The sequence below is a fragment of the Ptychodera flava genome, chromosome 7 (assembly GCF_041260155.1).
Source record: "Ptychodera flava strain L36383 chromosome 7, AS_Pfla_20210202, whole genome shotgun sequence".
NCBI classification, from domain to species: domain Eukaryota; kingdom Metazoa; phylum Hemichordata; class Enteropneusta; family Ptychoderidae; genus Ptychodera; species Ptychodera flava.
The window spans coordinates 2,955,193-2,981,082 of NC_091934.1; the positions used below are offsets into that span (position 1 = coordinate 2,955,193).

Genomic DNA, 25,890 nt, shown 5'->3' on the forward strand with positions numbered 1-25,890 from the left:
TTCAAATTATCGATATTTCATCCATGCATGATACTCAAAGACGGTTTTGTACCATGATATAAGGCTGCGTTCACAAAAATGGTGAGGTGTGGGGCTGGAGGAATCGCGATTGAAATCTATTTTTCCTCCCCCCTCAATACCCTCAAAAAATTTTCTACTCCCCTGTCAATATGGTCAAAATTGTTCAAGTCCCCCAAAAATTATCATATCGGCATATCTATTAGGAATGCATACAGAGAAAAAATAAACATGTATTACGTAGTTCTGCTCACAGATGTTCGATACTGCGTCTTATCAGCAGGTTGTAGAGCCGCCTTAATCCTCTGGCAAGTGGTTTATTTTTCATTGCATCATTTGACTTTTTGGATTAATCAGTCTAAGCCGACTTGAGCTTATCCAACTCTGGCCAGGTCAATGGCACCAGCTGAAGAGCACACAAAATGACTATCATGAGAGAGTATGCAAATTGTGAGTTTCTCGCTATATTTTGCCAAATTGTGAAATACTGAAGCACAGTGACCTACTAAAGAAATATTTTTTCGATAGTACAAGACATATATAAGACTTAGATGCCACTTATAAATGTTTTACAAAATTGACAATACTGAAATGTTAAAATATTCCATCAAATAAACATTTAAATCTCAGAAATTTTGGGTTTTATAATGGCAAATTTGGTAAAAAATAAATAATTCCTTTTAGTCACACAGGTTTTCATTTAAATTAGTGTCATTACAGTTAAAAGATTTACTTTTGTATTATTGTACAATGAGATGTGAAAATGTCATTCGCTGTATAGAATAGATAGATCTCCATTGGACCGTATGCCAGTCCGACATATTAGCACATACAATAAAGATATTGAACCTTGAAAAAAGAAACTTCAAGTTGTACAAGTCAGAAAGAAAGAAAGAAAGAAAAACTTCAAAATTCATTTAGAAATAATATAACACTTTGTATGGACTTGAAATGAATGATTTCATACATTGATTTTAAGTAATTTTAAAGAAATACTGTGACTTTCATCATATATTTGTAGAATAGCAAGCATAGTGACCCAATCTTTTTTCTCTACTATTTGGTTATTTTCATATGACAGAGTTCAAAAATCCCTGGTAACTGATAAGTCTCCTGGTCTTCATGATCTTGTGTACAAGTATGTCCTGACCTTCATATGACCCAAACTCTTTTTCAACTACATCAGAGTCAGAGCTATCACTGTCACTGCTGGTATGCTGTCCATACGCACTAGCAGGGCAGTAGTCATATTAACTTTGCCTTTGGTTACTATTTTTGTTCAGTATGTACAACTGCGTTCTAGTTCTACTCCCTACAGCATATTGAGCTGTCCAGAATTTTGCTTTCAAACCCAGCCCTTTGTATTTGTATCATTGACAAATGACGTTCAGTCTGGACTCTATTATCACCAATACAGGCTTTGTTGACAAACTGAATATTGTGTGTTTCAGCATGCTGTACAGAGACATCGAGAAACTGTATTTGATACATTGCATAGAAATATTGAAAAAAATATCAACAGTAGCAGTTTCTGCCCATTACAAGGCCAACTTCTTGTTTTTCCAAAAATTTAATGGCATTCATGCATTTTTAGATTTTTTCGAGATTAAGGTCATAAAATGCAACAGAACAGTTCTAAATTTGTTTAATTATTAGTACAATTAGAACCATTGGATGACATCAAAATGTTGGGGATCAAAATATTTTCAGGTCCTCCAAGGCCCTACAGAAAGAGCAAATCTTTCAAGTCTCCCCCTCCACTACCCAAGAATTTTCTATTCCTCCTTCTAATTTCTAATTATATCCTCCAGCCATCTCAACATGTTCTTATGGAAATATAATATTTTATTTGTAATAGTGTTAACATTGTGTTTGTTTTTCCCTGCGCATGTCTCAATGGTGTAACAGCTTCGTTCTATCGTTCCCGCAAAATTGCTCGATTTTTCACCTTTTCGAACATTTCTAAGGCTCCTGAGTTATCTCTACCTGATGGTGTTACCTTAAAGAACATTTGGAACTCTTGAAGAACTGTAAGTTGAAGTTGGTTACCGTAATTTTCGTTCATCTTTGATTCAACGTACTCAAGAACAAGAACTGTCACTGTACTGGCGCGAATCGCATTGTTACACAATAACCACGCCAAGTCAAAGAACAATGGCTACCACAGATGACGAAGTCCCCACTGTACCGATTGAGATCGAGAAAAGAATTAAAAGCCAATATCTAGCTAAAGTCGACCAATTACCAATTGAACAACTGAAGCCTTTCAGTAAATGGTCTTTCGTTAAAGAAATGAATGCTGAGATGGCGTTACTTCTGCCAAGCGTGTCAGCAGATAGCATGAAAACAACCTGTCACTATATTGGTAACGCGTTGAATAACCGTGCTAAAGCACGCCTTGATCGTGGTAACACTAATCCATCCTCACCATTATCAGCATCGTCGACTTCGTCTGTCCTTGACTTTATTACATCTCCAATCAAGTCTCTAGTAAAAGGTTTCAGCAGCAGTACCATTGACTCGAACATGTCCGCTGAGAATCTCGATACCACCACCATAGAATCCGCACAAGTTTCATCTCACCAGTCAAACAACGGGAAAAAATCCCGTAAATCCAAGAAAAAACGTCTTAGTGAAAAGAAACAGACTGAATCCGTCAAAGTCAATACTGAGACCTTTTGCATGGAAAACTGCAAAATGGACAGATCTGATAAAGGCGAAATGATTCGATGTAGCCTCTGTTATGACTGGTTTCACCTTGATTGTCTAGACATCGATAGTGACGAGGCAAATCGTTTCTTTTGGCCATGTCTCGACTGCAGAAATCTGCCCAAAACCACCGCTGATCTGAGAACTAAAATCGCTGACATTCAAGACAACACCGCTTATCTACGTGATATGTATGCAGCTACTGTCCAAGAGAAACAACGCACTAAGAGAGGAAATCATCTCACTACGTGAAGCAACATGCAGCGGAAACTATGTTCAATCAGCAGCCGAGGAAAATCACAACAGAAACACAAACTGATTTCAACGAAGCTCCCGCAAATACCGTGCTCCCTCCACAACGTCAACAAGCGAGACAAAAACAGACAATTCTGATAGGAGACTCTTTAATTCGCTACATATCACCTAAATCTGCAAATGCTACGGTACTTTCTATCCCGGGAGCGAAAATCAATGACATCTCCAGCCATCTGTCAACTGCAAACCAGGATTCTGTTTACAATGAAATGATTCTTCAGGTTCGAACCAATGATCTAAGCAATATGAGCACAACAGAAGCAATAATATCGGACTATAGCAACTTATTAACACTCGCCAAACCATTATGTAATGATCGTGTCACAGTTGTCAGCATTCCGCCACGAACTGATACTCAAGATGTACAAGGGAAAATCGATGAAGTCAATCATGACCTGGCACTGCTCTGCCAACGCGAAGGTGTTACATTCATCGATAATGACTGTACATTCAAATTTCGTAACAATTCTGTAGACAGATCTTTACTGTATCGTGATGGCATCCACTTGAGTGTCAAAGGAATACGGAAAATGCTTGAGAATGCACAACTCGGCCAGATGTTTATCCCCGGTAAATCATTCAATCAACGCAATGAATACTCAAGAATGACCAATGTCAGTAATCGACCAAGGCCTCCGAGACCAACCCAGGTAATCAGCAACCCGTAAGTTATCATCATAGGAACAACATCGGTGCTAACAAAGACAGGTACGAACCCCGCCAGCGAAACAGTAATCAACCGACTGTTAGATGTTTCGGCTGTGGTACTTCAGGACATGTTAGAACCAGGTGCCCACTGCGTCGGGAGACAGATCAGCGACGTTTCCATTCTAACGTCAAGTGTCACAATTGTGGCGAAGAGGGTCATGTGAGCAGAGTATGAAGACACGGGATCTCAATCACTTGCTGGTCCTGCGGTTATCCCGGTCACAAGGCAAAGGATTGCCCTACAGCATAGGAATTGGGCCAAGAAGAGTGTGCCGTCCAATCTGAAGTCACGAATATTCAACCGTCGTCGCGTAATACGTCTCTGGACAAGTTATATCTACCCTTTCACAATGTCACCACAGGTAAAGGTTTGCGTATTGCTCATTGGAACATACAACACATTACCAACAAGATTGATGAACTACGCCTTTTACTTTGTCATAATAAGAGACCTTTTGATATTCTTATTTTAAGCGAAACTTTTTTAAGTGACTTGAACCAAGACTCCGACTTTGCAGTTTCTAATTACGTCATTTGTAGAAAAGACCGTCCTACTGGTATGGGCGGCGGTCTTGTAGCTTACGTAGCCTCTGATGTGCATTTTATACGGAGATTTGATCTTGAATCCAATGATGTAGAAGCGATTATCCTCGAGGTAATCATATATCATGCTCGCCCTCTCCTGATAATGGGTATTTATCGACCACCAAGTTCATCCCTTTGTGTTGACCGCAAAATCGAATCTGTTATTGAGTCGGCTCAACTTGAAAATAAGGAAATGATTGTACTGGGGGATTTTAATATTAACCTTCTTGCATCGAATGGGAAGAATCACTATTTATACAGATGTATGATGTCATTGAACTTTGAACAACTTGTGAATAGTCCTACCCGGCCGGTTTCTGGTTCTCTTTTAGACCATATCTATGTGAACTATCCCCTTCATATTTCTTCTGTGTGTGTACCTGAAGTAGGTCTCTCTGACCATTACCCTATCTGTGTAATTAGACGCCATAACAGTAATTGTGGTGGTACTGGTGATCATATATATGTTAAGCACAGACAATATCGTAATTTCGTTCCAGATAATTTTACCAGAGACTTGAACTCAGTCTCCTGGCCTTATGTTGACAATATGAATGACATCAACGGCACTTTTAATGAGTGGATTAACTCCTTTAATTCTGTTTGTAACAACCACGCCCCTACAATGTCAGAAGAGTTAAAAGGCTAAAACAGCCACCATGGTTCTCTACACATATTTTAGATCTCATGCACGCTAGGGACTTCAATCTTGTCAAGGCTTAACTCGCCTGATGACTGGTTCCTTTACAAATCTCTTAGAAATAAGGTTGTTCACACCATTGCCTCCGAAAAACGTCGTCATTATAAAAATGTTTTTACAGAATATTCCAGGAATTCTTCGGCGTACTGATAATGAAATACTGTCCCAAGGAAACTCCACATCCCAAAGTCCCCGTATTGTTCACAATGATGTATTGCTCTCTGACAATAAGGCCATCGCAAATGCGTTCAATACCCACTTTACAAGTATTGTAAATAGTTATCGCCAAAGTGTTCACACTGAGCCAGACTTTAGTCTGATTAGAGCATGGGTAACTGAACAAATGGATCCTGCCCCTGTCACTTTTCAAATCCCACCTATTTCCTGTACTTTTGTTATGGATCAACTTTCTTCATTAGATATCAATAAGACCGAGGGAAATGACAACATTTCCCCGAAACTTCTCCAAGTTGGTGCTGCCAGCATTGCTGATTCTGTCACGAAAATATTTAATTTGTCAATTGTAAATGGTTCGTTCCGAAATGTTTTTGTACCAGTTCACAAGAGTGGGTCAAACTTTTAAAGACTACAGGCCCATTTCCATTCTGCCTGCTTTATCGAAGATTCTTGAGAGGCATGTTTATAAGAGTTCCTATGATTATCTTCAAACAAACAATCTTTTGATCAGCTCGCAGTCTGGTTTTAGACAATTTCATTCATGCCACACTGCACTTCTTAAGCTTACAGATCAACTTTTAAATAATATTGATCTGGGTTTGTATAATGGTTTAATGTAAAGCTTTCGATCTTGTTGATCATCAAATTCTCATTAGAAAGCTTTCTATTTATGGTGTCACTAGTTCCTCTTTAAGCTGTTTTCGATCGTACGTCACAGATAGGGGAGAAATCATATACTTTACCAATTGTATGTGGAGTACCTCAAGGCTCCATTTTAGGACCACTTTTATTTCTGATTTTCATAAACGACCTTCCTTTGTGTCTAAATATGTGTAACTTAGACATGTTTGCTGATGATCAAACTTTATGTGTATCTGGAGATGGTATTGATGAAGTTGAAAAAACAATTCAGGACTATGTGCTACCTATCTCTACCTGGGTTAACAACAATGCGATGTCCATCAATACCACAAAGACAAAGAGTATGATTGTAGCGTCAAACCCGAAGGTTAAAAATTTAAAAGAGTCAAATGTAACAATTAATGTATGCATAAACAACTGTGAGATTTCAAATGTTTTCAGTCACAACCTTCTCGGTATTGAGATTGACAGTACTCTAAGTTGGGATAATCATGTAAATAAGTTGTGTAAGAAATTATCTATGAGAATAGGAGTCTTGCAAAGGCTGCGTCCTTTAACTCCTTATAGTGTCTTTATTTTAGTTTACAATGCCACTTTTCTTTCTGTTTTCGATTATTGCTGTACTGTATGGGGAAACACCACAAAGAGTAATTTACAAAGAATTTACAGGCTTCAAAAGAGAGCGGCCAGGGTTATTTTAGGTGTTGACATTACAGTTTCTACACGTACACTTTTCTCTCGCCTTCATTGGCTACCCATTGACTTTCGAATTGATTATTTCATTGCTGTAATGACCTTTAAAACCTTGAATGGGCTTGCACCTGATTACTTACACCAGTTCCGTTATATCTCTAACGTGAGTAATATTACTACCCGTAGTTCTAGTAACAGGAATTTATACGCTCCAATTTTCAAAACAGCTACTGGACAGAGATCGTTCATTTATCGAGCCACAACGATTTGGAATAATATTCCTATTTCAATCCGAAGTGTTGAAAGACTATCGCAGTTCAAATCTCAATTGCGCAATTTTCTTTTTCAAAAATTCATTAATGAGGGTTCATCACTGGATTAGATGCTTTCGTTGTATCTTTTCTTTTTTTTTTTGATGTATAATTAATTACTTTGTACTGATTTGTTGCTTTCTTGACGAGGGCTCTGATGTAAATTACAATTCATTTGTAACTCAGATTACCCTCTATAAATAAAGAGTAATAATAATAATAACAAGCACGCACATGGCAAACATTTTAAAACTTCTAATTGACAGGACCCGAATATATTAGACATAACAGGATTCCATATCATTTTGGTTTGTTGTGAACTCAACATTTATGTATTGTAAATGCAAAAACAAAATATGTACATTGCATAATGCATTATGCAACGATGGCTTGCAGTCACATGTGACACTGTGCATGTAAAGAGTGAGTAAAACAACAATTGTCTGTGTTAGTTTGTTCTGAGACATGCATCTTACCTCAGAAGGCATCAATAGACGTCGACACTTTATCCTTATTTATCGACAGACAGTAAAAACTTGCGCCACAAAAGAACTTTGACATATGTGAGTTGCCGTATTTTGTTAAAACGCAAATATTTCACGAGGATCCTAACTCTGGAGCAAGTGCTAACATCTAGGTGTATTAATATCAAAACTTTAAGATAGTTAAGGTCATTTGTAGTTATTTACATTCAGTTAGAAAGTTTCTCTATGTCGACTATCATATCGTGAATTCTGCTCACTCTTGACTTCATCTTCTTACAATACAATACAATACAATACAATACAATACAATACAATACAATACAATACAATACAATACAATACAATACAATACAATACAATACAATATGTACTTGAATTTCGACACGCTATATTTATTCGCATTGTGTTAATAGTCTAGTCCTTACTGTAACATCGTTTCAAACTATTATCCGACTAATTATCTCAATAGGCTCGTGGAAAATGCCATTCATCATATGTAATTATGCAATATTTACATAAAACTTATATCAGATAAGTTATGTCACTAGTGTTGGAAAGATATAATTATCCTTAACTTGTATTGTGATAAATGGTTTCACGAAAGGCCAAATATATAATCTTTGGTGACATTTTCTAAACTCAATAATGCTACGATTATGACATTCACCACAATCACATTAATCTGTATGAGGGCTTCATCGACAGGTTTTGATTAAAAAGTAATTTCTATGATATTTTGTAACTCTGCAGAAAGATAAGCCTTGCAATATTAGATATGCAAAAAGAGTTCAAAGTCAGATCAGTGGAGTGCGTTGCCATAGAAACTCCTCACACCCAATTCTTTGCTAAAATGGTGATACATTCAACTTAGTCGACTAAACCGCTTCTCTTCTGTGATTGTAGTGCAAACATCTGAGCAACGCTGTAGAAACAGGTCTGTGACACCAGCACAAGTCAATCCGTACATTCAATAAAAATGAATTAAGATTCCACATTAACTTGCGAAAGAAAGCGAAATATTGTTGATGTATCTTCCTGGGATCGACGATTGGGAAGCGAACTTGTATCGGAACAGTTTCTTTCCTCTAAAGTAGTTGATGCATTTTTTCTCAGGATGGAAAAGCCACAGTCAGACGAGATGATGATTTTGCCATGAGAAGAGACGTCTTTCCTAACAGCCAGTAGGTTTTCATCTCACCTGTATCCTAGAATTAAATGATAAAATCGCTTAAGTTTTATACTCATATGAATTTGTGCATCGCCTCTATGGATTTGTCTTTTGTTGGATTTTGTGTCTTTTTTTGAGTTCAGCATTAAAGTAAATCTAAATGTAACAAGGCAGTATTGCTGAAGGCAATGAGTACTTGGGCCGTGATAGAGTAATTTTGAGGACAATATATACTACTATTCAAATATGGTCTTGAATTTCCTCCTGTCAATGAGGCATTTGATTAACTGGTTATTAAACGAAGCAATGGCATGACAACGGCAAAATATGTCTAGCAACTTTTGTGGAGTTTGAGGCAGGGGTTCTTTATTTATAGCGGGAATTGCTTAAACTCCTTAAATATTCAAATTACAGCAAATTTCTTTTGTTCTCGATGGTAGATGTCTAATATTTAGATGGGCATATTTAGATTTCTACCCTATAGTTATCCCTATATACCAAAAATCGGACATCCAGCTCTATTGGCTTGCTCAGAATTAGATATGCGCATAATTAATGAGGTACAATATGTGGTGTCATAAGGTGTCCCATCATACCATTTATGAAGGGTGTAGCACTTGTGGTTACTGAGTTGTGGTCAAATATATATATTTGAGGTCAAAGGTCATTGAGGTCACGTGACATTTTGTTAAAATAATTGTATTGCTAAGTTATTCCTATATACCAAAAATCAGACCTCCAGCTTTATTGGCGCGCTCAAAATTATATATGCGCATAATTAATGAGGTACAATATGTGGTGTCATAAGGTGTCTTATCATACCAAATATGAAGGATGTAGCACTTGTGGTTACTGAGTTGTGGACAAATATATATATTTGAGGTCAAAGGTCATTGAGGTCACGTCACATTTTGTCATAATAATTGTATTGCTAAGTTATTCCTATATACCAAAAATCAGACCTCTAGTTCTATTGGCTCGCTCAAAATAAGATATGCACATAATTAATGAGGTACAATATATGGTGTCATAAGGTGTCCTTTCATACCAAATATGAAGGTGTAGCACTTGTGGTTACTGAGTTGTGGACAAATATGTATATTTGAGGTCAAAGGTCATTGAGGTCACGTGAAGTTTTGTCAAACAAATTATATTGTTAACTTATCCCTATATACTAGTACCAGAAATCAGACCTCTTGCTCTATTGGCTCGCTCATAATTAGATATGCACATAATTAATGGGGTACAATATGTGGCGTCATAAGGTGTCCCATCATACCAAATATGAAAGGTTTAGCACTTGTGGTTACTGAGTTATGGACAATAATGTATATTTCAGGTCAAAGGTCACCAAGGTCACATGATATTTTGTCAAAATGTCTGAGATATCTGCGTGAACCGATGGACTCACTGATGGACTCACGGACGGATATGAGCCAATCTATAAGCCCCCTGGACTTTATCCGATCGGACAAAAAAAACTGTGTCACTGCATCCTTTAGGCAATATGAATACAATGAGAAACTAAATTTTTATTTTTCTTGGCATCATACATGCGAGTCTATGGAGAACTGCCTTATACATGGGAGTCTATGGAGGTGTAAACTAAAAAGTCCTCTAACACGGCCCAATTTGATAGCATTGTGAAACAAATCGACGTGCATCTGTACGGGGTTGGGTACTAGGCGTGAACGGACGGACGGACGCACGGACATGACCAAACCTATAAGTCCCCGCGGACTTCGTCCGTGGTGATTAAAAACAACGCAACAGTTATTACAGCTACACCGGCGGTAGGTTCATATCCAGAGCCCCGTACGGTCTGCCGCCGTCGCTTGAAAATAATCTCATGCACCCGGCCATATGGGCAGCTGGCCGGATGCATGACTTCCCGGAGAAGGCGAGCTGTCACGTTCAAGCTCAGGATTATTTGTCGATCAAATTTCAATAAATTTACCTTACCTAGATGAAATTTTGTCTATAGGCTGAAATTTCGCCGAAGTTTGACAAAATTACATCGATTTTTCAGGTTCATATGCGACATTTTTGAGTTTTGAGTGCAGACAGAAATAAGTTTTGAGGCAACATGGCTGCGACCCCATGTTGACCCCTAGCCCTGCGTACGATGCTATGTGCTACAGCTAACACACAGCATCGTACGCAGGGCCTGGTATAAGCGAGAGAGTTGCCGACATCGACGGTTATTTACGAGAAGTGAATAAAAGGCTGTCATTTTTGGAAGCGATCGAGTAGCTGAGGTAGGCTGGGATACGACTTGGGCCAAAGAACGCTGAATTTCCGCAGTAATTTGGCTTTTTACGTCAAGTTTCAAAATGGATTTGAAGTCACCGACCCAACGTACGGGTCTTTGCAGGGCTGTGGTGAGCGGGGCGGTTAGCTGTAGCGGAACACACAGCATCGTACGCAGGGCTAGTTGACCCCCAAGTGAAAATGTGTTCGCGATCAAATCTTCCTATATTTCTTTCAGAATTTTCAACAAAATCATTGCTTCTTACATCTTTTGTAAAATATAAAATACTAAAATAAAACTGCGATGTGCCATGTCTCCAGATTTCTAAAATATCGTTCGTTGACCGTTCGACGCAAACTTGTGACGCAGTTGAAATTCAATACTGACCGCCAAATAATCTTAATGAGACGAGATCAGTCTAGACATCCTCCAAATTATCCAACCATTCGCATTGGAGTTCAGCTCGCTTAGAGTATCATAACATTTTTCGGCCTTCTTTTAGATCGACCCTAATATCTCCCATTTAGGAAATAAATACACAAGCTACCTCGACAAAACTTCGTGCACCATCCAAGACCAAACGCACTACAAATCTGTTTTGACGTCATCATCTCCTTACATGGTAATCGGCATACCGTATTTTTTAGCAAAGGGGACACAGAATACGTCGGAGTATTCAGTTTCAAAACGTATTACATTGTGTGATGTTGTCAAAATAAAGTCATGTTACTGCAGTGGTATAAATTACAAAACACAAAAGTTCAAATCAGTTTATTTTGGACTGGCTTTACCCAACATTTCATATTGTTTCTTATGCCAGATTTGACCACGTGCTTACTGGCGACCCCTTTTCATGCAAATTTTGTGTCAAATGATGTGTTCCCCTGGAAAAACAAACGTACGATTTCTAAATGAAGGAGGCGAAATTTGCCCTCAAGACTCGAAACCACCCCTTTGGGGTGTACCTAGCTATTTTTAACGAGCTTCTCGAATCTGCAGCTCTATTTCGAAATGATGGTCTGGTTTTCTCAGCTCAAGGATAAGTGTTCTCCATCGCTGTGGGCATTACTATTCTCAACCGGGGGTACAGTTTCCAGTCGTAATGTTTTTCATTGTGTCCGGGATATAAAACCTTTCCTTTTCAAACTTTCTCTTTGATTAACACTAATCCACATCTTGTCAGTGATTAAACATGTTTCAAGTTTAAATGTTAAATTCTGGTCTCGAGCCCTCCTGTTCGACCAAACCGAAATTACCCCTCCCACTTTGGCTCGTCCAGTGGGTGTAGCAAGGGTCGTGCCATCGCCTAGGAAACGGAGGGTGCATTAATTGTTGCATTTCGATGCACATTTTGATTATATTCAGAAGATTTTGTGGCTAGAACTCAGATAGAGAAGCATTTATATTCACATCTCACTTATTCAAGACTGGCTGAGAGCAGCACTTCCATTCAGTTAACATCATTACGCCATTTATTATGCCAAGAAAGATGAAGCCAATACATTCTGCCCTCCCTGGTCTCAGCCAGAAATGGTTATACCTTACAGTTTTTTCCCACGGAATGAAAACAAATGTACTTGGGCTGAGGCCCAAGTACAATAAATCTAATTTGTACACGTTTTATTAATTACCAGTGACACACTTTATTGTCTATTAACGCTACGATTTTGATATGAGCAAATCTATAGAGATACTACATGATGATATATAATCCCGACAAAGTGCCAGGAAAAAATTACATTCATGAATGTAGATAACATCAACGTCTGTTTATGGTTTGTGATAACAATTGTATGGAGCTGTCGCTGCATCGGTACAAATCAATTCAAAATACTGAGACTTTCCAAACTTCTCTAATGAAAACCGTAATTAAAATTACATCACCACTCACTTGACAATGATTGAAATATTTTCCTACGCCTGTCTTTTATTCAACTGTTTTGTTAAAATGGGACATTATTTGTATCTTTTGATTTTTTTTTATTTTTTCGATGACTGAAATCCCCGGTCAAATCAATAGGAGACCTAAATTGTGACTATGGACGGCTTCAAGGATATATAAAACCACCTTCTTGCTCTTTACGGCAAGGTTCAATATTTGTAAGGGCGTCCGCGCGATTTGAACCAACCGCCATGATTGAACCCCAGCACATGACCAATATTACTACGCATACGTCAACTATCAAAGTACAGCTAGAACGCTGAGCGGCCGTCACCTACACACTAACTTCAGCACAATGCATATCGATGAGCTCACGTCGCATAAACAAATGCACGTCTCACAAACTACTGTCAAATAGTGAAATAAACAGGGCATTTGCTTGTAAGTTTGATTTTAGTATCGATGATAGGGACTGTGAAACAGAAATAAGACCATAAACGCAATTGGGTCGATGGTAAAACTAAAACGATGTCAGATTGCTGTGGTGATAGTGAAACAGGTACAGAGTAATGCATTTTCTGTGCATTTGATCGTTAGCAAATCTTCGGCAACTTTTAAGATTTTTAGGGCATTTTCTTGCCATTACGTTGGTTTGTTTTACAAACACGACATGATCACTTGTTGAACTTGGAAACATCGCACTCGGACAGAACAGTGCACGGTGTAGCATCGCTGATATCTGTGACATCGTGACACCGCGCCGAGCGGGTACTGTACTGTCGATTGATACTGCTCGCGATTGGAGTCACCTCTTGACACACAAGATCTGTTCGAATGTTGTTATTCTCAATGCATCGTGTAATTATTTGTATCGGTTGAATCGCATTTCGAACCAAAAGTGAGTACATCGCAATGACAGCTGCCTAGACCCTATACGTCCCTTACGGCCTCCGTCCCACTCCCAAAAGAGGGTTTTGCGTAGCTGAGCACATCGTGTACGTAGCCCTGCCACAGGCGCTCCTTAGCTGGGTAGTCTGCTAAGTAGATCGATTTTCGGATCGATCTATTGATCCCGTAGTCGATATGCCCGCCACTGCAACCTAAATACTCACAAGGTGTGCAACACAATCACTCAAAAAAACCACCACCCGATTTGTCAACTGGCCGTGCGCTCGCACAAAACATTCAGAACTACACTCCCATATACCTAGTTGGATCACAAATTTAACCATCTCCTCAAAAATCACGCCGATGAATGTGTTACTTGCGTCATCTTGAAGAAATCGGCCGTGTTTTGAGACCAAGCGCAGTGAAATGTGGCCTGCAGAACGATTCTACCATATGATGTAATTTATTCCACTACTGATTGGCTAATCAACGGCCAAAACAAAGGTCATGGCAAGACGTCACTGGTTAAGTATAGTTGAACCAATCAGCAGTGGAAAAAATGACGTCATATGGTAGAATCGTTCTGCAGGCCACATTTCACCGCGCTTGGTCTCAAAACACGGCCGATTTCTTCAAGATGACGCGAGTAACACATTCATCGGCGTGATTTTTGAGGAGATGGTTAAATTTGTGATCCAACTAGGTATATGGGAGTGTAGTTCTGAATGTTTTGTGCGAGCGCACGGCCAGTTGACAAATCGGGTGGTGTGTTTTTTGAGTGATTGTGTTGCACACCTTGTGAGTATTTAGGTTGCAGTGGCGGGCATATCGACTACGGGATCAATAGATCGATCCGAAAATCGATCTACTTAGCAGACTACCCAGCTAAGGAGCGCCTGTGGCCCTGCGTACAGGTCTTTGTGTTCCTGGCGTTATACGGCGTGGAGGCCGTATAACGCCGGGAACACAAAGACCTGTACGCAGGCTAATCGTGTACCCAGGCGAGGCGGGTGTGCTTGAAAACGAAACTCAGTGCGAGTTTGGGATTAAAAATGGGTTGTTTTTTGAGGAGAAACTGCACGCCACAACCGAGGTGCTGCCAGCGATTTGGCACAGCCCTGCTACGCAGAGCTAGCTTTCACCCTACAATGTACATGATGTACGTGTCAGTCGCCAAAGCAGCTTCAATCACAGACAGTAGAGGCCCCTCTGTTGTATATGCTTCAATTTCGCGATCACCTCGACAATAACGTGACTGTCTTCTGAAGTTTATCCCTTCATTTTCCTCTGTTTTGACATTTCTATGCCCCAGGCTTTGGGCAAGTCTACATATGGAGGTACAAACGAGACGAAAAAAATCAGCAATTATAGGCTGTCACCGGGCCTGTCGTCGGCTTTTTGCAGCTTGTAGGCATTTGAAATGCCCATCACAAAAATGTGCTCTGTAGCAGCAAAGAATGGTGTATCTAAGAGCAGGATTGGCCGTCAAGATCTCCATGAAAAACTGACCGTCAAAATGTAACTGAGCAAACGGCATCGGTAATAGGGAATCCCGAAACTGCTACACTGCGCTCTCGACTTTCACTTCGTGTGGTTTATTTTTTTACACGCGGATGCTTACAGCGGCCTAGATAGCAGTTAGCAGTGTGGTCTGATCGCAGGTCAACGGTAGCCCACCATTAACCCCTGATCCAAGGTTTTTCTATACAGTGTACGCAAACGGGATGGAAGTTGTCTATGGTCGACCGTTCTTTAGACATCTTTCAATAAGTCGAACAACATTATCAACTTCTCGTTTGCAACAATATAAGGTCAAAAGATACAAATAATGTCCCTTTAAAATGGGGCTTTTATCCAGATATGAAAGACATGTGGATAGTTTTCACCGTGCATGTCACAAATGGGCAGACACAACATGTACTACATTACGGGGATGATTTAGCGAAACATATATTGCACGGTAGTTTGACTTGTGTAGTTCTAAAGTTGGTAGATGAACATCCTAAAATGAAAGAAAGCTCATTTCTTGGCTCTATGACGATGAAGATTAAGACATGTTATCGGATCTCAGTTTACACACAGAAATGCAACAAGTAAGCAGAGCATTCATTATTGGACAAGGCGATTTGAATATGATAAATATGTCATGGTGTCAAACACTACAAATTAGAAAACTGATCTCTTTATGGCGACAGATGACAAAATACAAAACAATACAGAAAACAAGGAAACTTGCTACTGTTGTGTTGTCTCTTCTGATCCGACATTTTGCATGAATAGTAATGACAGCAAATTTAACAGTTCTAGCTGCGTTCGTTTGAATATGTTACCCAAACGGTATCCGCTTTTGAAGAATACTCATTCCTCGAATTTGCCAATGAAGTGTATGCTTACTTTTATTCTGATGGTACCACGTTCTTTGGTTTCGTATCCTCCAAATTCCTTCAATTTATCATAGGTAGATTCACTTATGTGAATCCGTCCGGCTGAAGTAGAAAGGAAGACAAAATTTATTAGTACGTGACATAATGGAAACGAAGCGGAAACGAACAAAAATCTCATCAAACATCCCTTAAGGAAAATCATAAAAGAAATCACAATGTATCCCCTATTAAGTATTATATTATAGCTTTATCAATACTATTGAATTTTGTGACGTCATCATCCTAGATTATGACTGATAATGTATCCGGTTATCCAGTATTGAGGCCCATTATGTTCTCTACATCTACAAAATTTACAGGAATTGCCAAAAGTATAAAATAATAGCTATGGTGTACCCTTTCCCTGGCCATAATTGACTAGAGCAAACTTTGCAAGACATAATATACTCTGCTTTGCCTCATACCATTTATCTTGCAAAATTTGCTTTCGTCTATTATGGGCCAGGAGGGTGCATTATTAATCAAGGTGGTGCTGCGCGTAACACAGCGCATTTTGCTCAAAATCATTTTTACAAAGATTCATTCGATTTTACAGGTGCCGCCAACTGGTAAATTTCATAAATTTCGCAAAATCGTAACAAAACATGTTTTGAAGGCTGATATACCGATTTTTCTTATTTTTAACCTTGACCTAAAATTTGGAGGGGAAAGTGAGAGCTGTTTGTAACTGCCCTCCCACTGGCATACACTAAAAATGTGCCCTCCCACTGAATTGTGATGCCCACTGCCCTCCGGTATCTAAAGTCAGCCCGCTCCCCACAACAATTCAAGCTCCCCGCTGCCCTCTCCCCACTACTAAAATTCCCCATGCCAACTGGATGCCCACTAGGCAACCCAGATCAACACAAAACCATGCCAGTAGTTAGCAGTATACTTGGAACATTGCTGCCCTCTAAGTTAGGCGCTTAATTTCTCCTCAAGTTCTATCAACCACGCCGCTTTCCCCTCCCTCTACGTATTTTCCGGTGCCCACTGTCAAAGATTTTCTCCCCGCCCGCTGAAAGTAATGAAATTTCTTCCCCGCCCACATTAAATATTGATATTTTCTCCCCACCCGCTTACTAGTTTTGAAATTTGCCCGCCAAAAAACTTCGCACGAACACCTTTTTGCACGAACAGCTTAGTTGGCGGCACCTGATTTTATGTAATTTGTTAAACAAAGATTAAAATATTGGTTGGATTCACCTTTTTAAAGTTTGGTGAGAAATAAATGTAAATTTATACAAATCATCCGCTTTCCTGGCTTCTATTTTCTCCAAATTTCAAGATTTCCGAAAACTCCAACTCCACTCTGACTGGGTCAAATTTCTGAAATTTTCACAGTATCCTCTTTAAATACTATTTAACAAAATTATTTTGAATAAGTGGCATTATTTTGCCTAACATGATTTAAATCACTTTATTGAGTGTCAGTCTTACAACCCCTGCCATACAGTCATACTAGAATGACTTTATTTGAGTGTCAGTCTTACAATCCCTGCCATACTAGAATGAAGATAGATCATGCAAAATAAAAGTCGTTTTTTCTACATGTACTCTTATTTCAAAGTGAAATATTAAATTTCAGAAATGGTCATGTTTTTTATTTAAATTACTATTTATCATTAATACCAAAATTAATGTTGTCTACCCCACGTATATACCCTCTTCACCCTTCGAGTAATTATCGCTACCATACAAAAGTTTATATCTTCTGCTTTATATCTTCTGCTTCTGCTACAAAGCGTCGGTGCTTGATTGCATCCACAGTCATCTGTGGTCTATTCCGCTCTGCCTCTATTCGCCCCATAGACGTGTGTACATATGCCTGAGAAGAACCATGTACACATGTCTATGGGGCGAATAGACGCGGAGCGGAATAGAACACTGGTGACTGTGATTGCATCTCATAAAGCTATTAAGTTCTGTCTTTATTTCAGTGAATTGCGGTGTTAGAAATACACATAGTGCTTCTTTTCGTTCCTGTTTTATAAGCGTGGAGTTAAAAATTCCTTGATAATATAGGTTTACATTATTGTTCTTAAAGTTTGAGGTAAACAACAACATTGACTTCGCTGCAACATCGTGTTTACATATCGTATTCGAAAGGCCATTATCACATTAATGTATGGCATTGAGCTAGTACTCTATACGACATTATTTCCAGAGTAAATGCACCAGAAACAATCGAATTGTCTTTATTGCCGGTTGTAAGCATTTTACGAACACATGAATGTGTTGCGACTTCAGGCGGAACACGGGCTGAGAGACTCTGACAGGAAAGGAAATGCTTGCAAGCTATGTTTTGATGAATAGAGGAGACCCGTCGTGTCAGCCAGTATAACTTAATAACACTGGTGTATATCGAAAGCCAGGCTGTGAACCAAAGAGCACCTCGTTATCTGTGTCAGTGGGAGCAGATGGCGTTAACAGGATTAAAAGCTTTGGGGAAATTAATTTGTCAAGTTATTGCATTCCCCTCAGACAAAACATCAAGTTACAAAGGCCATCAGTGCCGCAACCGACGAAGAAAACATCGGCGGCACCAGTGTCTAATTACAAATAAAATATATTCTGTGTTCCGATGTCTCGAACAGAAACGACCTCATATTGATCAAATTTTATGAGACTATGTTGAATTAGAATACAGAGCTAGAGGATACTTTGGGTACAAAATCATTTAGAGTAGTTTTGAAGTCAGCTAATAATGATCCGATTCTGTTCATATAACAGATCAAAAATCTGTAGAGAAGCCTTTTCAGCCATATTATTGACCATAAAACAAGAAACACTACTGTAGAGGTATGTTTGGTTGTTCAAATGAAATATTTTCATTCAAACTCTCCAAAAATAAAATATTATGTCACTGCAATTTTGTGAGACTTTGGGAAACAGAGATAAAGTATTGAGTTACCTTGTCCATAGGATTCCATCCTAGCTGCGATGTTCACCGTAACTCCAAAGAGACAATAACGTGGCATTGATGTTCCAACAACTCCAGCTACGCAATTGCCTAAAGCAAACAAAAATAATGACACTGTAGACTATCCATCAAACGTAACCATGTATCTGCGATTCCAATTAATAGAACCTTAACTTCTTCGCTCTTAAAAGAAAGTCAACGACACATTTAAAATTTCACGTTTAAAAGACAGTCTGTTTATTTTGGCATAGCATATGTTTGGCCGTTTCTTAGCCTTGTTGGCAGTGTTGCCATGTATGTCTTCTGTCTGTCTGTCTGTCTGTCTGTCTGTCTGTCTGTCTGTCTGTCTGTCTGTCTGTATGTATGTATGTACGTACGTAAGTACGTACGTACGTACGTACGTACGTACGTACGTACGTACGTACGTATGTATGTATGTATGTATGTATGTATGTATGTATGTATGTATGTATGTATGTATGTATGTATGTATGTATGTATGTATGTATGTGTACATCTGTGTATTAACATGAGTCATTCTCACAAGATTGATAAAAAAAACAAACAATCACAAGTTACCTGAATGTATACCTATTCTCATTTTCATTTTCTCAGTGGGTCTATGGGGAACTGACAATAGTGAGATTTGGGTTTGTAAGTCCAGTGCCAATGATGCAATTTCACCAACGTGCTTAATACCATTTCTGACTGGAATCCCTGCAAAAATCAGTGTCACGTAACATGTTATGATTTGACAATGATCGGTTTCCCTTCTATTGTACAGTCCAGCGGTGTTTCTGGTCAAACTTTGCGTATTGACAACAATATGAACTAAAGAAATGTGTCTTGGATTTCATTTATCTATCTTCCTTTCTGTTACATATTCTCAAGTGTTAGACTTGGGATCAATCACCGGTCGGAAAATAGTGTCATAGAAACTGCTCTAGAATTACGTAAAAAAATCGCAGAGACGTTGAGCAAGATTGGTAATAAGAGCTTTTGCAAGTTTCACTAGAAATATCGCCGTCTTTATACAGGGGAAGGAAAAACAGAGTTTTAGAGGTTAACCAGATTTGATGTCATGTGACCCTTATAAATTCTAAAACAATTATTGCAAATAAAAATAACGACATTCACCACTATCGATGCTTTCAAAAATGTTTTGTTTAAGTTACGAGCTAATTTCTTTGCAGAGAATTTGCTTTTTTTCGACGGGCTCAATACTTGTACCAGAATCCTAATTGAAAGCTGTGACGATTGGTGCGAACAAAAGGAGAATGTTCGTCAAGCCTATTCGTTATATGTATTTGATGAAAAAGATCATTCTCCATATTCCCGTCGTGAGTATTTCATCTCATGTTAATTAGACCCCAATGTTTGAAAGTAAGCAGATTATAAAATAAATCTGTCTGATATGCACAATTCCTAATATTTTACCTTTTGCTCGAACATTGCCTTTACACTCACAGATATAGTTTCCATGACAGCGTGTAGAACCTTACATTAACCGTATAGCCTAGCCCGCTGTGCGCATTTTTTACTATCTGTTGAAGTTGAATATTAAAGGAGTACGTGCCTAAAAACTGAAAATACTTAACATTTTGCTAAAATTTTCCCAAAGGAAACTTTCAACCATTGCTTTTCAAAATCAAGAATAAAAATTCGAGGTCACTGTACAAAAAGTTGTTCTCGAGAAACAAATTTCCCAGTACTTACCGGCACTTGAAATTCAAAATGGCCACCATCCCTACTTTAACCCTATCGCAAAAACGTAGGTTTTCCTCCCCCCCCCCCCAAGAAAAGATCGAGAAAATTTCATTTACTCTAGCTCAAGATTCAAAATCAGCCTGCATAAGCGGTGACTAAGAGTAAGCATTGTACCGATTTTCGAGCCCGAATATCTGTCCCTTGGAGGCATGGCACTTTAATGTTTGTGTAAAGAGTTGTTCCATTAGTATCTATTTATATCCAAGTCGATAGACTCACCTGATACAACCATGTAAGCATCGCCGATTGTTTCCACCTTGTAACAATCATAAATACCAATACGAGAATCAAACAACGAGTAAAGACCGTTTAACATGGCGACAACTTCCATCGGTGAAAGTCGGGAACATATGGTGGTGAAACCGACAATGTCTGAAAAATAAATTGTACATTGGTCGAATGTTTCTGCCTGAACAAAACCAGTACGTTTTAATTCTTCAGTAACTGCTTTAGGCAACATAGTGTTGAGTAGACGGTCACTCCGTCTCTTTTCTCGATTCAGTTCCCTTGATTTCTCGTTAAGACGCGTTAGGAAGTGATGCAGTTTTTTCACTGTTGTGTAGACGACCCTGATAATCAGTGGGGTCAGCAGAACGATGAAGCATAGTAAAGACCCTATCAGTATGATGTGGAATTCAGTTTCTTCCCTTTCCAAGGAGACTTTATTAATAATTGTAGACCCAAAAGAGTTGTGTAATTGACTGAGTCTATTTATGATTACTGTTATGTTATCGAACCAATAGTAGAATGTCACTGGAACAGACAAAGTGTCGTCGAGTGAGGCAACTTCTCTTCCTAATTTGTCAATATTCTCTAGAGATTCAAGAACGCTGAAGTTCAGTTGCATCAAAGGGATGAAATCCTTGAATGTTTCTAGAGCCTCGTCGCTTTTGAACGCCTTTTCCATGTAAAGTAAATGCTTGTCTACTTGGTTAAGATTTCTTGCAGCGAAATATGAACAACCATAATCTGTCTCTTCTCTGACTCGTTCTTGTAATTCAGTGTACAGTTCGTATGACACAACCGACGCCCACATATTATTTGGAATTTTCAGCAATATCTCCGTGATGACAGTATCCATGTAAAAATCTATGATTTTAGAATACAGTTCTGCTGCTTCAAAGGTTGTGATGAAGCTGCTGTTCACTTCGATCTGGTGTCGAACATTTTTCAACTTTGTATCGAGTAATTCTGTCAATGTGTCATGTTGTGTCGAAACCAACACTAATATCGCAGTATCTGTAGCATTATAAACATACCTAAGATTTTGGTCTGTACTTGAGATATTTGAAGACAAATATTTCACTGTGACAGAACGTTCAGTTTGTAAATACTGAATGATCTTAACAGATTCTAGTCCTTGGCTGGCACGCCGCACTGTATCAACATATGTTTGATAACGTCTGATTGACTGAGTCAGTTCATTGGAGCTGAAGATCAGATAAATACATACTGGTAACAGATATAATAAGAGCAATCGCAAAAGTTGTCTTTTCTGTCCCTTTGCAGTGGACACATCATTTCGGCAGCTACAACAATTCCTTGTAAGTACCGTCGCAATGGTAACAGTTCTGCTACGAATGGTCGCTGTTGTGTCAATACTTCGCAATGTCATGGCACTGTGACCACGATCAAGCCCAGCAGATCGCCCGATACGACGCAACCCATTCCTGTTATTCCACATTTTGTCTCACTGGAAGTAAACGCGATGGATTCTGAGGATGGCGTAGAGTATTTCCCTGGCGATGTAATCGTGTCTACAAAATCCGCGATGTCTTTTTTGGCAACAAATGCCTTTGCCATGTCATGCATGTCATTATTCGAACCTTGAACGGTTCCGATCAATAACAAGGGATACCACGCATGTGCGGTGCAATTGCTCTCCAAAGTTATTAAGGAGTCACTCGAATCTGTGTCAAGAGAACTGTGTCGTACTTAAATGCATTACGGCTTGTCGGCTTTATGAGAAAGCCGAAAAAAGTGATAAATGGACGAGAGAAGAGTTCGATAGAATCAGGATCTGATATAGTGAAAGAGAATAAGAACCGCTGACGTCGACATCTGGTCGTCACATTGGAGTAACTGCGTGATGCACATGGTATTAGGATGCGGTCACAAACCTTTTAGAGAAGTGATAGTGTACATTAGGTGGGGACTTGAAAACATTGAAATGGGGATATGACAAAAATAAATGCTGCTAATTTCAAGTACCATAATGTACATATTTGTTGCATATGATTGTTTACTTATTGCACACACATACATCACAAACATGCAAGTACTTTCATATACTCACACAGGTTTAAATCATTCATACTTTCATCATAGATCTCAATGCATAGTGAATCGACATTTCGGTGAAATTCCAAAATCAAATTTCTTGCACAACCATGGACTTGTAATCACTCTAGTCTAATCAAGAACAATAATGTAAGTAATCCAGCATACATAAATGCACAGATTTATCTAATTTTGAACTGAAAAAAAAATTATTCTTAGTTTCATCGTAGACCGCCATGCATAGTAAAAAGACAGTTTGGTGAAATTCTAAAATCAATTTTTTTACACAATCATAGACTTGTAACCACTCCAGTCATATCAAGAACATTAATATCAATAATCAAAAGCACACAAATGCAAAGATTTACCAATTTTTGTATTTGAAAAAACTATTCATAGTTTCATCAGAGACACCATGGATAGTGAACTAACTTTTTAGATGAAATTCAGAAATCAATTTCTTGTGCACAAATGCACATTTTACTTCCCAATTCAAGCAAAGTACATTTAAATGCATTATCAAACATATATTATATACAGATATAGCATGTTTCGTGGGGGGGGGGGGAATTGTCAATAATTTGCCTGATAGACTCCATGTATTATGATTTGATATTTTTGGGTGAAGCACTAAATCAGCCACATCTTGCCCTCTTATAGTTGCACAAAATATGGTGACCCTCCCTTAAATATATGAAATACCATATCTCTTAAAAAATTCTTGCGTGATAAATTGCGACTGTCCCTCCAAAAACACCAACCCTCCCCTCTGTAATTTGTCCCTAACAGAACAATTGAACCAATTGTTATGTAAATTAGCTGATACTGTTTCAGTTACTGGTATTCCTGGGGAGAATACCGCAGTGGTGGGGGGGGGGGGCAATGTCGGACAAGGGGAGGGTCACATTTTAGAAAGGAGGATAGGGGGGAGGGTCACATTTTGCGGTACAGGTGTGCGCGAAATTTTCCCCGGCCCACCCCCCTGTGTTAACTGAAAGCTCCCTTAGCACGAATCACATGAATTTTGCTACAGCCAGTCCGTTGTGTCACGAGAGTATTGTTGTCAAGAATATCACAAAATGGTGATCTGAGTTTCAGTAAGCCTCTCGGGTTCAAAATGTTTGCAGTATTCTTCAGTAGAGATATGAAACCAGAGGTGTATGGTAACTTAACGGACTGATTAGTGTCTTAGGAAGGTTTTGTTATTGGTAAGGTTTTGACAGAACATTTGTCTCCCGCTTTCAATACATCTACGTTGGTAACGGACTAACTTTTTGGCAAATGGTATGCACTCATTAGCTGTGTTATACTTCCTCTTAGCCTCAGTAACTCTAAATAGTTCTCTAATATGGTATCATGCAAGAAATAGAGGATTGTTTTGAGATTCATAGTGACAAATCAAGGACGAATACGACAACATATTGGAGGACTTCAAAATTATTATGAGTTACCAAGGTGTACTTGAAATGTTTTAAGTGTGGTAGGGGTACTTAAAATACTTGAGAAAGTTCTCTAGATTCTCCAGACGTTTTTGACTTTATATGCCAAGTTTTGACCTCAAATAAAGTAGTAGTGGTCACATTTCCTTTTGATACAAGACATTACAGTTGGCGTGAATTATTAAGACGCTGCAGTTTTATGAAATTTCATCGTCTTTCCTGTGCACAAGTACATGGTTGTAAATAGCAATCAATCTTTCAACTGGTCGAGCAACTGTAAAGTCCACTCAGGTCTGTGTCTGAAGTCAAGCCATCTGCTATAGCTGCATCACTGTCAAATGAACGTTACGGATAAACTGTTTTTCGAACCATATTCGTATGACCATAAACAAATTGTGGAAACTATTGAACGAAATGTTATTCAATAGAAAACATACTGATCGCATGTTTACTGTGCTCCCTAACCGCGACTCTAGATCGATCTAAGGTTTCCTTCCTGTTGGCTGATTCGCTATTATACCTATTCCTACTGAAATACAAATTGGTTTGACAGACTACGTGCGTCTTGCAATCCTCTTTACTTTTCTTCTACAAACCCTGATTGTATGTATGTATGTATGTATGTATGTATGTATGTATGTATGTATGTATGTATGTATGTATGTATGTATGTATGTATGTATGTATGTATGTATGTATGTATGTATGTATGTATGTATGTATGTATGTATGTATGTTATGTATGTATGTATGTATGTATGTATGTATGTATGTATGTATGTATGTATGTATGTATGTATGTATGTATGTATGTATGTATGTATGTATGTATGTATGTAATGTATGTATGTGTGTAAGTATGTATGTATGTAATGTATGTATGTGTGTATGTATCTATGTATCTATCTATCTATGTATGTATCTATGTATGTATCTATGTATATATGTATGTGTGTGTGTATGAATCTATGTATCTATGTAAACATATATGTATGCGGGCATGTACGTAGGTTAGGTTGGTTTGGGGTCTAAAGGGGACTTTATTCGTGATTACGGGTAAAATGTGTAGTTTGGAACTAATTTGAACCCGGAATGTTTGTTATTCGGCAATTTATAACTCTTCATCAAAGAAGCGGTCGCTTTCCTGCAGCAAACTTTAATTTTCTTAACAAGGATTAGATGAAAACAAGGTAATTGAAATAGGTAAGTCTTGAGGAAATGCAAACGAACAGAATGTCCTTGTGTTCGACGGCGTCTTCAACTTAATTTGTATCGTTGTAATGGTTTCTATGACAACACAGGAAATTGAATAATAAGGAACGGTAGATTTCAGAATAATGAATTATATCCGTTTCGAGAAATAATATCGACGTCATGTTCCTATCAATCGCCATGGTTATTTGTCAATCAACATTAAGAGCAATGAATTTCAGTAATAACCGGATTTTAGGAGATTCTGAATAAGATGATGAGATTGAAGCAATGAAAATTCAACAGAATACGTTTTAAACAAGACGGGACACAGT

General features: G+C 38.5%; 2 protein-coding genes across 2 annotated transcripts; one reads left to right on the plus strand and one right to left on the minus strand.

Moving 5' to 3' along the window:
• Positions 1-2,999: 2,999 nt before the first annotated feature.
• Positions 3,000-3,710, plus strand: LOC139137758 (uncharacterized). The gene has a single exon (XM_070706023.1). It carries the CDS (start codon positions 3,000-3,002, stop codon positions 3,708-3,710), a length of 711 nt encoding a protein of 236 aa, XP_070562124.1.
• Positions 3,711-7,106: 3,396 nt separating this feature from the next.
• On the minus strand, positions 7,107-22,494 carry LOC139136059 (uncharacterized). Its single transcript, XM_070703857.1, has 5 exons — positions 20,865-22,494; positions 19,458-19,595; positions 18,870-18,968; positions 15,927-16,018; positions 7,107-8,548 (listed from the first exon to the last, which is right to left on the minus strand). The coding sequence occupies exons 1-5, from the start codon at positions 22,327-22,329 to the stop codon at positions 8,453-8,455; spliced, it is 1,890 nt and encodes a 629-aa protein (XP_070559958.1). The 5' UTR covers positions 22,330-22,494; the 3' UTR covers positions 7,107-8,452.
• Positions 22,495-25,890: the final 3,396 nt, after the last annotated feature.